Source organism: Elephantulus edwardii, unplaced genomic scaffold (assembly GCF_000299155.1).
Source record: "Elephantulus edwardii isolate Elephantulus edwardi_28Jun2011 unplaced genomic scaffold, EleEdw1.0 scaffold00023, whole genome shotgun sequence".
In the NCBI taxonomy this organism is placed as follows: domain Eukaryota; kingdom Metazoa; phylum Chordata; class Mammalia; order Macroscelidea; family Macroscelididae; genus Elephantulus; species Elephantulus edwardii.
This window is the reverse complement of record NW_006399773.1, coordinates 251807-265320: the sequence shown is the minus strand read 5'-3', so window position 1 is coordinate 265320 and position 13514 is coordinate 251807. Positions and strand designations below refer to the sequence as shown.

The following is a 13514-nucleotide window of genomic DNA, read 5'->3' as shown; positions in this document are numbered from 1 at the left end:
TAATGTGCACTATGATACATATTGTTGAGGGATTGTCACTCTTAAAAACGTGGATGGCAAACTTTATATATGCGCAACGGAAGAAATTGCTAAATCTTTCCCCCTCTCTGTATTCAAATAATGAGTCTCAGTTAACAGAATCAGGAAACATATTAAAGTACATGGTTGGTGTTGTCGAGTGTCTTTGAAAGTTGACCCTGTGAACAACAGATCAAAGCTTTGCCCTCTCCTGCACCCTCATCGTCTCTGCTGTGTCCAAGCCGTCTGTTGGTGTCACTGTTATAGTCAATCTAATTGAGGCTCTTCCTCTTTTCCACTGACCTTCCACTTTGTCCAGCATGTTGCTCCTTTCTGAGGACTGGCTGGATGTTTTCAGCTCTTTGTCCTTACTCTGAGTCAAAGCTTTAGAGAAGACTGTTCCTAGTGAGCTTTGTTCTGTGTAGACAGTCTGCTATTACTGAGACAGTAACAGGGAGCTCTCAGGTGGCCTAGTCTGTAGGGAGTTGCACTGCTGTCCAAAGGCTGTGCCTCTCCAGCAGATCAAAGCCACCAGTGGCTGCACAGGATAAAGACAGACAATGTCTTCCTGTGCAATTTTAACCTCAGGAACCCAGTGGAGGGTCAGGTCTGAGTGGGTTTTGATGCATGGCAAGGATGGTAGCATGACAATGGATTTTTAGGATTCCAGCTGGGCCCTCCTTGCTTTACACCCGTGTGAACAGCTGTCATCAGTACTATAGCCAAACTGAGGATGAATTTTCTGAATAATAACCTATGTAATCTCTGTTTTCATTTTCTTAAAGGAAATACCTTGTGAATTGCTTCTTCCACTGGGGATTGTCTTCTCAGAGGTGCACGCCTCAATGTCTTCCAAACTCAGATGACTCTGAAGAACCGGTGAAGGCTGGTGTCTAAAAGCTATGGTGCATTCTCTAGGTTCTGAAGAATTCTTCCAAACCCAGGCATCACTGATTCACGTCCTGGTGATTTGATGTTGAAAAAGGTTTTAGAAGGAAGTTCTGGCAGTTCTCCCAGCAGTTCATTATTCTGGCATCTCTGCTTCAGTCACATATATTCTCTCCTCTTTGTGACCAGCTAGACCAAGTCCTCTGCCATTGAGTAGGGCCCAACTGATGGGGACACTCAGCTGGTTTCCACGGCTGTAAATCTTGATGGGAAGAAATCACCCAGCTTTCTCCCATGAACTGCCTGGGGTGTTTGCACCTCTGATCTTTACGGCAACTTTCGCTCCCTGCCTTTAGGGAACCGGGGCACCCATCCCGGGAGCAGCTGGCAGATTCTAACCTTTGGCCTTCAGTTGGCAGCACAACAGACATTGCACTATGCCACCAGAGCTGCATACACAGGATATTTAAATGATAAAACATGTTAATTGTGTATGTCTCTCATATTAAATACAAGAAATGCCCAGAGTCTTCCTTCTGAATCCTAGGATCTCTTTTTTTTTTTTTCCTTTTCTTTTTTTTTTCTTTTGCGTGTACCGTCAAATTGGATCTGACTGGTACAGGAGGCGACTGTTCCTCCTTCTTCAGCAGAGCATCTGGTGGATTTGAACCGTGCACTTCTGGGATTGCAGTGCAGTTTCCTGCCACTAGGCCACCAGAGCTCGCCTGAATCCTAGGATCTCAAACCTAGACATTTAAAGACTCCTTTTTCCGTTGTTCTGGAAACACCTTCAATACACATGTGGCACTGGGGTCTCCTGGCAGGTACCACATCTCTTATTAAACTTTTTATAAATATTAGTAGCCACAGTCGAACGTCAGTTTCATGAAGGTAAGGATGGAGCCGAGTCCATACTTAAGCGAAGTAGCCTCACTCTTCTCGCTGCCTGCCTTTAGAATAAGTCAGTGTTATCAGAGTGAATTCATAAAGTTTTACTAATCAACTACTACTTTTCTGATTGATAAAAACTTTCTAAATCTCAGACTTAAGTTATATAGAGCCCATTTCCTAGTACCTTTTAACATTATTGACTTCCTTAAGGGAAAAATCACATGGTCTGGGAGCTCAAGTCCACAGTCTACATAGAAATCTAGGTCAGCTGGTGTTACCACTGTCCACCACGTTTTATATCCTACTTTGGTGAGTGGCAGCTACGGTCTTAAAAGCTTTTAAGTGTTCACCTAAGGTATAACTCCCCTCCAAAGAATAATGAAGACAGTCAAAGACACGTGGAAACAATCCAAAGAACTAATGGGCCATTCCAAGAGCTGCCGTGACCCTGAGACCAGAAGTCTCAGCTTCTACTGTTCTGAAAGGGATCACAATAGGAGGTGCTGGGAAGGAAAAGGTGGAACAAAACTCAGAATCATGAAAAACAAGCCTAACTGGTCTGATAGACAATAACTCATTGCCTTTGAGTAGGAACTGTCTCATAGCTCCCAGCAGGTTTTCAGAGGCAATAATCACACAGGAGACTGCCCATCTTTCTCCAGCTGAGATGCTGGTGGATTCGAACCAGCTGTCTTGGGGTGGCAACACAAGTCCTTAACCATTAGGCCACCAGAGATCTACTGAAATCCCTTAGACTAAGGCCCTTTTATAAATTCAAGCCTGAAACTGAGCTCATCTCTGTGGTTTTAACTTTTAGTTACATAATAAGCTGGTTTATAAGGTGAACAAGAACACCAAGGAGATACAAACTCCTTAGACCCACCAACCGTATGAGTTCAAAAGGGCAGTATTCTCCCAGTGATAAAGTTCAGAAGGTAAGAAGGGATAGGAAAGTCAGACAAATGAAAATGGGAATCACAAGGAGGAAATGGGGTGAGCAGTGTTACAATGTGAGGACTAAAATCAATGCCAAGAGGCAAAAATATATGAAATGTAGAATGGAAAACCAATTTCTCCGTAAACTTTCACCTAAATTCCAGGGAAAAGTTCATCAAACTATTGGATTAATATATAAACTTATGTTGCCTTCAGTAGAATCTTTCTGCATTCATTTTTTAACAATTGAGATAGAATACATATAATCTGAGTTCATCTTTTTACATTGCTCAAATCAGTGGCTTTTAGTAAATTCAGGAAGCTGGATATCAAAATTCTTGTTTTTCAGTTTTTTATTACTTACAAAAGTGGAAAATTAACAGTGCAATTGTCATGAAGTAAATATCATTTGTTTCTTATGTAGTTTTGTTATAGAAAGTGAAGTCCATGGTTTTGGAGCAAAAGCCATTTTAGCAGCAAAGTAGTCCATTTTCATACAGTTTCAATAACTGCAGCAATTTCCTTGAACTGTCTGTAGAAATTCTGCAAAGTAAAAGAAAACACAATATTAATCTTGCTTTTAAAACATAGTATTAACCTTGGTTTTAAAATCTTAAATCGAGTTTTTTCACTGTATGGTAATTTTATTGCTACTTTCTCAAAAATTATTGAGGAAACTAACAGGTGAAATTTGTTTCTGCAAGCAAGAATATTACTGGATAGTGGACAATTAGCCTTTGATTAGTTTTTTTTTAAAAAAAAATATCACCTGAGGAAGAAAACTCTTTTAAGAGCAGACCAGAAACATTTATTATATAGTCAACACTGTCAACAAACAACTCTTGGAAAGCCCTCCACTGGGTTTCACACTTAACCCTCCTTCGGGTTTCTTTTTATTTTTTTTTTTTAGTGTGTGTGTGTGTGTGGTGTCAAATCAGATCTGACTGGTACAGGAGGAGATTGTCCCTCTTTCTCCGGGACAGCATCTGGTGGATTCAAACTGTGCACCTCTGAGATTGCAGTGAAGCTTCTTGCCACTAGGCCACCAGAGCTCCCTTCCTTCGCGTTTCGGAGCCTGTAAATCACATAGGAGGAGATGTCCCATCTTTCTCCCATAAAGCTTTATGTGGTTTGAACTAAAACAACCAGAGAGGTGAGACGCCTTTAGGTTAGCAGTGCGACTCCTATGAACTGTATCACCTGAGCTCCTCAGTATTATATTAGCTCTTGACTGAAAACAACAACATAAAAAAAAAGACAGGCTAGCTCTACCCATTTTAAATCTAGAAGGCTGCATTCAGGATTGTAAATTCTTTCTTAAAGATCGGAGCTCTAGTACAATATAGATCCAACCTCTAAGTATAGGTTTTGCATGAGAACAAATAAGTGCTGTGGGATTCCCATTCTTTGTAATGTTAGCCATAATTTGTTATGATCCACACAGTCAGATGTCTTTGCAAAGACAATAAACACAAGTAAATATTTTTATATTTGGCCAAGATCCACCTGATGTCAGCAATGCTACCCCTGTGCCACAGTCTCTTCCCTGTCGATATTCTGTTCCAGTCATTTTTAAAATAATATTCAAGATTTTACTTGCATGTGCTATTAATGATATTGTTTGATAATTTCCGCCTTTTGTTGGAAGGTCAAGGCTGAACCATTTCCAGTAGTTAATAGCTTCCAACCCAGGGGACTCATGACTTCTAGCATTATGTTGTTGTTATAAGGTACTGTCAAGATGGAACCAACTCATAGAGACTCTCAAGTGGGTTTTCAGAGGTAGGAAATCACACAGGAGTTAACTGCCCATCTTCCTCCCACAAGAGCAGCTGGTGGATTTGAACCACTTGTCTCTGCTTTTGCAGCACAACTCACTACCACTCAGCCACCAGAACTCCCTCCAGCGTTATAGTGAACCTCTTGTAGGATTTTTTTTACTAATTTTGAAGATCACTCGGCCTTTCCTCCTTGTCGGACTTGGTCTGGGTGCTCTGCTGAAACTTGGCCATCAAGATGACTCTGTCAGTATCTGAATATGGGTGGTATAATTTCCAATATCATAGCAATAGACAGAACAGTAACAGTGCCACTCTAAATAAAATTTAGGATGCTCTGGTGGCCTACCTGTTAGGCGGTGTACCGTCAACTCAAAAGCATGGAGTGAGATCCACCACCTGCTCTGACTTAACGGCACATGACAACAACAAGAACAACAAATACATTCCGTTACTGAGACGTCTAGCTAATAAAGCCAGCCACAAGACAGGAAAATGTGCTTACCATGTTCACAGAGATGAATGCTTTGAAAGTTACCAAGTGAGTTAGTACACAAATTTAACACACTACATGGGAAAATGGAGCTGAGGCAACTTAGTTGATAGGTTGGGTCACTGTTAAGCAAAAGGCTGAGCATCTCTGCTGGTACAAATCTGTTATCTTCTCTCGGGAAGCAAAACGGTCTCTTAAGCTTTCCCCTGGTGGAAGATCACTGTGAGTTGGAATGAACTCAACAGCAGCGAATGGGAGACGTGGAAAGACTAAAGGAAATTTCTCAACTTCCCTCAGAAAACAAATGCGGATGTATTTATTTTTTTAATAAATAGAAAAGTAAACCACGTGTAAATAAAAACCATTACAATCTTCCTTTATGACATATTTTATGCATTTTTCAAAACAGCAATTATAAAGAAATTAGGTAGGACGTAGTAGGGTGAATGACAAACCTGGAACTGTGGAATTGTCATCTCGAAGGACTTCTTCTTGACCTGGCCTGAGGGATCTGCCACCTTCAGCATGACCGCAACATAAGGGTACTTAAGAGATCTGCAGCTGTCCGAGCTCACAGCCATTCCCAGTTTCCACTGAAAATCTATAAGCTTTAATAAAACAAGATAAGACAATACATCAGGAACAGCACCGTCAGGAATGCCAGTATTTATTCAGTTTTATTCCTCTTATTCTCAACTTGTAATTTCAACAAAGTCTATGCTCAATTTTTAATTTCACTGGTCATAAAATATTTTATATGTTTTTAAAAATTCTTTATCATTGTTTATTTGATTGTTGATTATTAACTGTCATTCCTCTAACAAAAAAAAATGTATTACGTTAGTGGAAATATAATCAAAGGAAAATAGGCTCTGGTGGCCTAAAGGGAAGAAGATGTGCTGCAATGCCAGAGGCACACAGTTCAAATCCACCAGCTGCTCTGAAGGAGAAGGATGGGCAACCTCCTCCCGTGTGATTTACTGCCTCTGAAAACCCGCTGGAGGGTCAGTAAGTCAGTTCTGATTCAACAGCACACAATACAACAATCAAAGGACAATGGCGAGGAATGATGGGCAGGAAGATGCAACTAAAACAAGAAAGGGTGTTTTATGTCATCTTGAAAAAAGCAAAAACTCCAAGCACAAATACACAAGTCTCCTTAGGGTGGGTCATCCAAGCAGAAGAAAGATGTGGTCAGACTGGTTTTCCTTGTTAGCTGCGGTTGAGCAGGCTTTGACACTTGGGGACACTGTGCACCACGTAGCGGAAGGTACATCGATCCAGCTGTCACCATGGTCACTGGTGAGACTGAGTTCACTGACCTCTGCAGAGGGAGTCACTCACCTCGAAGCCTGACACAGTACAGTGTTCTGTTGGGGACCACTGGGATTTTCAGTGGCTAATTTCTCAGAACTCACTTTCTAGGTCTCTCTTCCTTATCTGGGCCATCTGGAAGCACCACTGCCGGCATTTGAAAAATGGCATCGCTTCCAGGAGCAGAGCAACAGGCAAGCCACCAGAGTACCACAAAGTGACAGATAGGTGGTGGTGAATGGGTTATCCTTACTGGCCTCCAGCATTTCAGGGGGCTGTTCGTTCCAAGCATCTCTCCCCTCACTTACTTGTTCCATACATGCCTTTCCCCACCCCACAACCCAAGTCCTCATGTGTGTTCATGCAGGAGGCATGCTTCGGGCCATTCCAGTTTCTTTCCTCACTTCACACCCTCATCTCTGAACTAACATCACTGAGCAATGAAATGGGTTTTGGATGTCATCACTGAAGATGAGCACGGCAGTGAGACACGTGAGGCACTACGCATTCTGCATGTGTTAAATACCTCAGTGATTCATCATTATAGTACAGGCTATTATATCTGTTTTGCAGATGACAAAACCACATTTCAGAGAGCTTAAAAGACACAAGGTCGCTTATTTCTGGAATCAGAATGGAAACCAATGTCCAGAGATTACATGCTTTCTGATCTCTGCCTGCCTGGCTGTTTTACCTGATTCTTGTCAATAATTGTTCAGTGTCCCTGTGGCATGAAATGGTTGTTGTTAGGTGCTGTGGAGTTGAGTATAGCTTATAGTGTCCCTCAATCTGAATCCTGTCCTATCCTTAATGGGATTGGACAAGTATAGTTCTTAACTCTGACTCTAAACACATCTTTGAGTAATGAGATTTTCATCTGTTTTGTTCTCAACTGAAGTTTGTTTCTGCTATGTGCCACTGAGTCGCCTGTGACCCGTAGCAACCCTATGTACAGCAACTCTGAAGCCTGCCCTGTCCTGAGCCAGTCTCACTGATCCCAACACACCAACCCCCACTGCCCCAGTTACTGTACCAAACCATCTCATCCGGGGTCTTCCTCTCCTGCGCTATCTCAAAGATTAGACTAGTAAAAAAGCAGATACTCGGGAAAAACTTGGAAATTGACTGGTATCTTTTGTTACTGAGAGCTGTCAAGGAGTCAGTGTTGACATGCAGATAACACATACATGTGCAGTAGATCTGCCCTCCGAAAGGTTTCACGTCCATTCTAACACATCACCAGGCCTGTCCTCTGAGGCACGTCTGGCTGGGTTCAAACTGCCAGCTTTGAGGTGAGTAGCAGAACTTTAACCATCTGAGCTTTCATCTGAGACTGCTGATAACTTACACTACTACTATCAATGTTTTGCTGTTTCTAAAGACATGTTATTTTATGATCTTCAATTTTTCCCCAAAGGGCTTAATGTTTTATTGTGTATTAATTAATTAATAAAAGTTTATTGGCAAATTAGTTTTCATTCACTACATGGCACGAAACTAGTTTTTTTGTTTGGGGTTTTTTTGACAAGTAAAGTACTTTATTGAGAGACACAGGAGTTTGCAAACTGGGAGTGACAAAGTCCAGGGGATTCTGAACTTAGTGATAGTTGGAAAAGTCAGTTTAGAGTTTATACAAGGAAATATAAGGAATGTTATAAAGGGAAAAAAATCAGTGATTTATTGAAATTCAGTAAAAGAAAACTGAAGGACTATCTAGTTGGTAGGACATTACATACTTTTTTTTATACTAGTTCCAATCACAATGTGTCCAGACTCTCATTTCCTCCCTGACATCCCCATTTCCATTCAGCCAGTGTCCCTTTGTTGGCCTGCCTTCTTATCTCTGGTTTTGGGCAAATGTTTTTGCCCATTTAGTCTTGTAGGGCTGACTGCTCTAAGGGGCAAAGCCATTCCTAGTGTTAAACTATATATATATTTTATATGCCTAATTAATTGACTCAAAGAAACACCAGTAGTATCTTCACTTTCAAGTTGGGAAATACCCTTAGGAGTTCATCCAGTCCCTTTCAGAGTAGTAAAGCCTTTTATTTATTAATCTGAATTTTAATTTTGTTCTATATTTCCCCCCATGCTAGCAAGGACCCTCCACCTGTGTTACTGGTTGCTGGCCCCCTGCTTTTCTGGTCTCAGGATAGACGAGGCTGTGGTTCCTATTGGCCTATGGTCCTTTGGACTTCCTTGAATCTTCAGTTTTCTTCATTCTCTTTTGTTCCAGACAGTAGATGACCAATGGCTATATTTTAGATGGTCACCAGCAAACTTTAAACAACCGAGATGTGACTCACTGGCCCCACATTTTGAAAACTGTATTTAAGACCTGTTTTTGCCAATTGACCTAGATATCTCCTGAGACTATGGTTCCCACCTTTCACAGCCAGTAAGTAGTTCAGTCTCAATATATAAGTAGTTTCTTTAACTGTGCCCGTAAGTACTATTTTACACACACACACACACACACACACACACACACACACAATGTAAGTATGCATGCAGCATTTTACAAATTTGTATGCATAAGCAGTCTCAACTCTAGTGTTTTACTGACTGCAAAGTCATTTGATTGTATGGATCGTTACTAATTATGGCTAATACTGAGAAGAGAATCCCACCCTTAATTATGCTCATACAAAATCTATACCTAGATCAAGCAGCTGGTGTGTGAACAGAGTAAGGGAACCCTGCATGATTTAAATCAACAGAGTAAGGGAACCTACATGATTTAAATCGGGAAACGTGACAGGGTTGTATCCTCCATAGTTATTCGGTCTATATGTTGAGCAAATAATTTAGGAAACTAGATTCTAAGAGGAGCAGTATGGCATCAGGACTGGAGGAAGACTCATCAACAACCTGCATTATGCACATGACACTCCCTGCTTGCTCCAAGTGAGGACGATATGAAGCTCTTGCTGCAGAAGATCAAGGATTACAGCCTTTGGTATGGACTGCAGCTCAACAGCAAGGAAACAGAGATCCTGTGACAAGACCAACAGTCAACATCAAAATAGATGGAGAGACGACTGAAGTTGTCAATTATTTCATCTTGTTTGGATTAACAATCAACATCGTTAGTACCAGCAGCCAGGAAATCAGCAGAATTGAGGATGATTCCCCAGCGAGATGGACTGACATGGTGACTTCAGCAATGGGCAGGAATGATGTGTGTCAGACATAAGGATGACAAAGGACAGGACAGGGTTCAGACTGGTTGTTCACAGCGTCCCTGTAAGTAGTAATTAAGTCAAAGGCACCTAACAACATACCTATGTATATGTAGAAGGGAATGTTCCTTTATGACTTCGCTCACGTTTTGAACAAGCAGATTTATCTATATATCTGTTCACAAGTTATTGTTACTATCGTTGCAGGATTGTACATTCTAGTATTGACCATTGTTTTTAGGTGCTTACAAGGTGGCTGTCACTCAGGTTCTGTGTGCAACAGAAGGAAACACTGACTGATTCCCTGTCTTCCCACCAATTTTTGCTGTGCCTAAGCCTGTGTTGAAGTCACTGGGTCATTTACCATAGTCTTCCTATGTTCTGTAGGACTCTGTGCCTTGCTTTAGTCACATGGTGCTGACTCCATCCACACTCTGTATTAGCTTTCCATTTACTATCATTACATAACTTTTTTTTTCTCTCTGGAGAAGGGTGGACCTAGATTTAAAAAGTGTCTGTCTTTTGCTTTTGCTAAAAAGTTTCATTGTCCCCTGGGATACCATCAGCTATTTATATGTGAGTCTAGTTTAATTTACAGATATATATTTTAAATGATGAGTACAGAGAACATATCTATTGATACAATAGTACAATATTTCATTTATCAGGGAATGTTTGTGCTTGGTTCCTTTCTAATAGGTAAAGATTTAGATGTATTTTCTTATTTCCTGTATGCACCCTCTTTTTGCTGTGCTCGTTTCAACCAACCCCTTCTTTTGAAATCTTTTCTTTCTTTGCTTTTTAAAGGAATGATGGTGATCAGCAGGCATTATGCAGATAACCACGTGCCTGGGATTATGAGAGGAATTGTCACATTATATATGTCCTATTTTATATTTATTAAAATTTCTTTTTGTGGGCAAAAAAAAAGAAAAAGGACATGGTCTGGATCAGGTGCACCTTAGTCTTCAAACTAACATCACTGCTCCTCAGTAATTTGGAGTTCCCCGACTGCAGACTTTCCCAGTGCAATACATCTCCTTGTCTATTAGTGTCAAGTGTACTTAGATTCAAGTAAATTGAAGTGGTTGACAATTTCATTTTTTTCCTCCATTATCATGATGTTGCCTATTAGTCCAGTGGTGATAATTTTTGTTTTCTTGACACTGAGGTACAATCCATATGGAAGGCTATGGTGTTCGATCTTCTGCAGCAAGTATTTTAAATTCTCCTTACTTTCAGCAAGCAAGGTTATGCCATCTGCACACTGAAGGTTACTAATGAGTCTTCCTCCAAACCTGATGCCACATTCTTCTTCAGAGAGTTCAGCTTCTCAAATAATTTTTTTCTCAGCATACAGATTGAATAGGTTTGGGGAAAGGATCCAACCCTGACATATGCCTTTCCTAATTTTAAACCATTTAGTGTTTCCTTGCTGTTTGTACAACAGCTTTTTGGTCTAGGCATAGATTTCTCATGAGAACAATTCTAGGATCCTCATTCTTCATAATGTTTGCCATAATTTGTTATGATTCACAGAGTTAAATGCCTTTACATAGTGAATAAAACACAAATAAATATATATATTCTTTTGGTATTTTCTGTTTTCAGCCAGGATCCATATGACATCAGAGGTGGTATCCCTGGTGCCATGGCCTCTTCTAAATCTAGCTTGAACTTCGGGCAGTTCTCCATGTATGGTTCTAGCCGGTTTTGAATGATCTTCTGTAGTATTTTGCTTGCATGCAATCTTAATGATATTGTACGATAATTTCCACATTCTATTTATAAAAGTAGAGTTTTATTTGTCTTTTGTGACTGACTTATTTACTCAGCAGTTTCCTCCAGATTCAGTTGTGAGACATATTATAAAGTCATCATTATTTTGCATACTGCATATATCGTTGTATTCCATTGCATGTGTTTTTCAGTTTACCTATCTATGATAAAAACTTAGATTTCCATCTTTTTGCTATTGTGACTAATGCTACAGTGGGCATGGGAGTGTCTATGTCTCCATGTCACAGCTCTGAGGATATATGCCTGGGATTGGGACTGCTGGAATGAACGGAATTTCTACTTCTGTTTTTTTAAGGAAGCGTCATTACTGTTTTCCACTGTGGCTGGACTTCGTGTAATCTCACCATCGTCTCACCAGCATCTCCTCAGTCTCTCTTTAGTGTTTCTGATTTGTGTCATTACTGCTCAATGGAGATGAAGCTCGTTGAAGCTAGTGTTCTACTTCTTGACTTTTTTATTGTGGTTTTACAGGTGAAATTTTAAAGTTACCCATTAAAACACCTATATTTTATGTACTTTTCTATAAAATGTCCTATTTCCCATGAAAGAAGGAGAAAGAACGGGGTAGGAGGAGGGACATGAAGAGTAAAAAGAGAAGAGATACTGTTGGTTAAGAGGGGAAAATTTAGGTAGGCTAATATGATCAAAGAACACTGTTGAGGAATAAATAATACAGAGAAAAATGACCTTACATTCATTATTGGGGGCTCAACTGCATCCCCCTAAAAATGTTTGAATTCCTGAAAAAAGTTTCAAAGTTTCAATTAAAAAAAGTAAAAAAGTTTGAAACATGAAGCAGGAGCATGAAAGGGAAGGATGAGCAATCTTCTTTGGATTAACTGCCTCTGAAAATCTGCTAGAGAGTCAGTTATGGGTCAGTTCTGACCCAGTAGTACACAACAACATGCATTACATATATAAAATATTTATTGCTTTAAAATTTTCTTTTTAAACAATGACCTTAAAGCACTATTTAAGTTTAGGGAGAAAAAAAATTGAAAACTTTCAAATGCTTTAAAAATTCCTTCTCCAGGGCGCTCTGGTGGCCTAGTGGCAAGAAGCTGCACTGTAATCCCAGAAATATGAGGTTCGAATCCACCAGATAATCTGCTGGCGAAGGAGGAGCAATCTCCTCCTGTACCAGTCAGATCCCATTTTACGATACACACACAAAGAAATAATGAAATTTTTTAAAAAATTCCCTTTGTTAAAAAAATTGTTATAAAGAAAAGCAGAGAAATAAATTCCCTTCTCCTTCACATACACCTCACATCTGTTTAAAAAAAACACATAATAGTCTGTATTTAAGAATGTTTTGTGTGATCAAGTTAAAAATTATTTGTGTTCGTGTATGTGATCAAATTTTTCTGTCTGCGTCTCAGCTTGTTTCAGAAATTTATAAAAAATCACAGTATTTTCTTTTTTTTTTTTTTAAAGTGTGATCCTCGGAAAAGTACTCAATACTTTTGGAATCTTTAGAACAACTTTTAAGACTTGTAAAGACATCGAATAACTATTCTAAAAAAATTCACTCAATAACTATTTTATATTTTCAAAATATAAAGAACAAAATTAAGATAAATACTCCAAGGTTTTTTTAAAAAAAGAAAAATAAATCAGCAAAACTTTCTGGTACCTGTGAGTGTGACCTTATTCAGCAATACTGTCTTTGCGGATATAATCAGGTTAAGGACACAAAGAGAGAGATACTAGTGGGAACACCATGTGAGAATGGAGATAAATTAAAGCACTTCATCTACAAGGCCAGGCACACCAAGGTCTGTAGGCAATGCCTGCAGCTAAGAGCAAGTAGTGGAGAAGCATCTCCCGGAGCCTCCAAAGATAGCCTGGCCTTGCAGGCATCCTGATTCCAGACTTAGCATCAAGAACTGTGAAAGAATAAAATTTGTTTTAAGTGACCCAGTTTGTGGTAATTAGTTACAACAGCCCTTGGAATAAAAACTTAAGTTTCAATTAACAGAACTGAAGTTGGGGAGAAATGTCTTTTTTTCATATATCCCCCAAATCTACCACCTAATAGAGTCTATGTTTAATGGAGATTGAACCAATTAGGCATGCGAATACTCAAGTTTGCTGAAGAGACAGGGGATCAGCTGTAGGGAAAAGATTTTGCTGTTTTTTTTTTTTTTTTAAAAAAAAGCGTTAATGAAAATAAAGTTGACCAAAGTGAGTTTAGATCAAGGTCATTTTTGC

At 39.7% G+C, this 13514-nt stretch overlaps 1 protein-coding gene across 1 annotated transcript; it reads right to left on the bottom strand.

Annotated features, from left to right (window-relative positions):
* Positions 1–3225: 3225 nt before the first annotated feature.
* Positions 3226–6298, bottom strand: COMMD6 (COMM domain containing 6). Its single transcript, XM_006882727.1, has 3 exons — positions 6195–6298; positions 5460–5616; positions 3226–3276 (listed from the first exon to the last, which is right to left on the bottom strand). The coding sequence occupies exons 1-3, from the start codon at positions 6296–6298 to the stop codon at positions 3226–3228; spliced, it is 312 nt and encodes a 103-aa protein (XP_006882789.1).
* Between the last annotated feature and the right edge of the window lie 7216 nt (positions 6299–13514).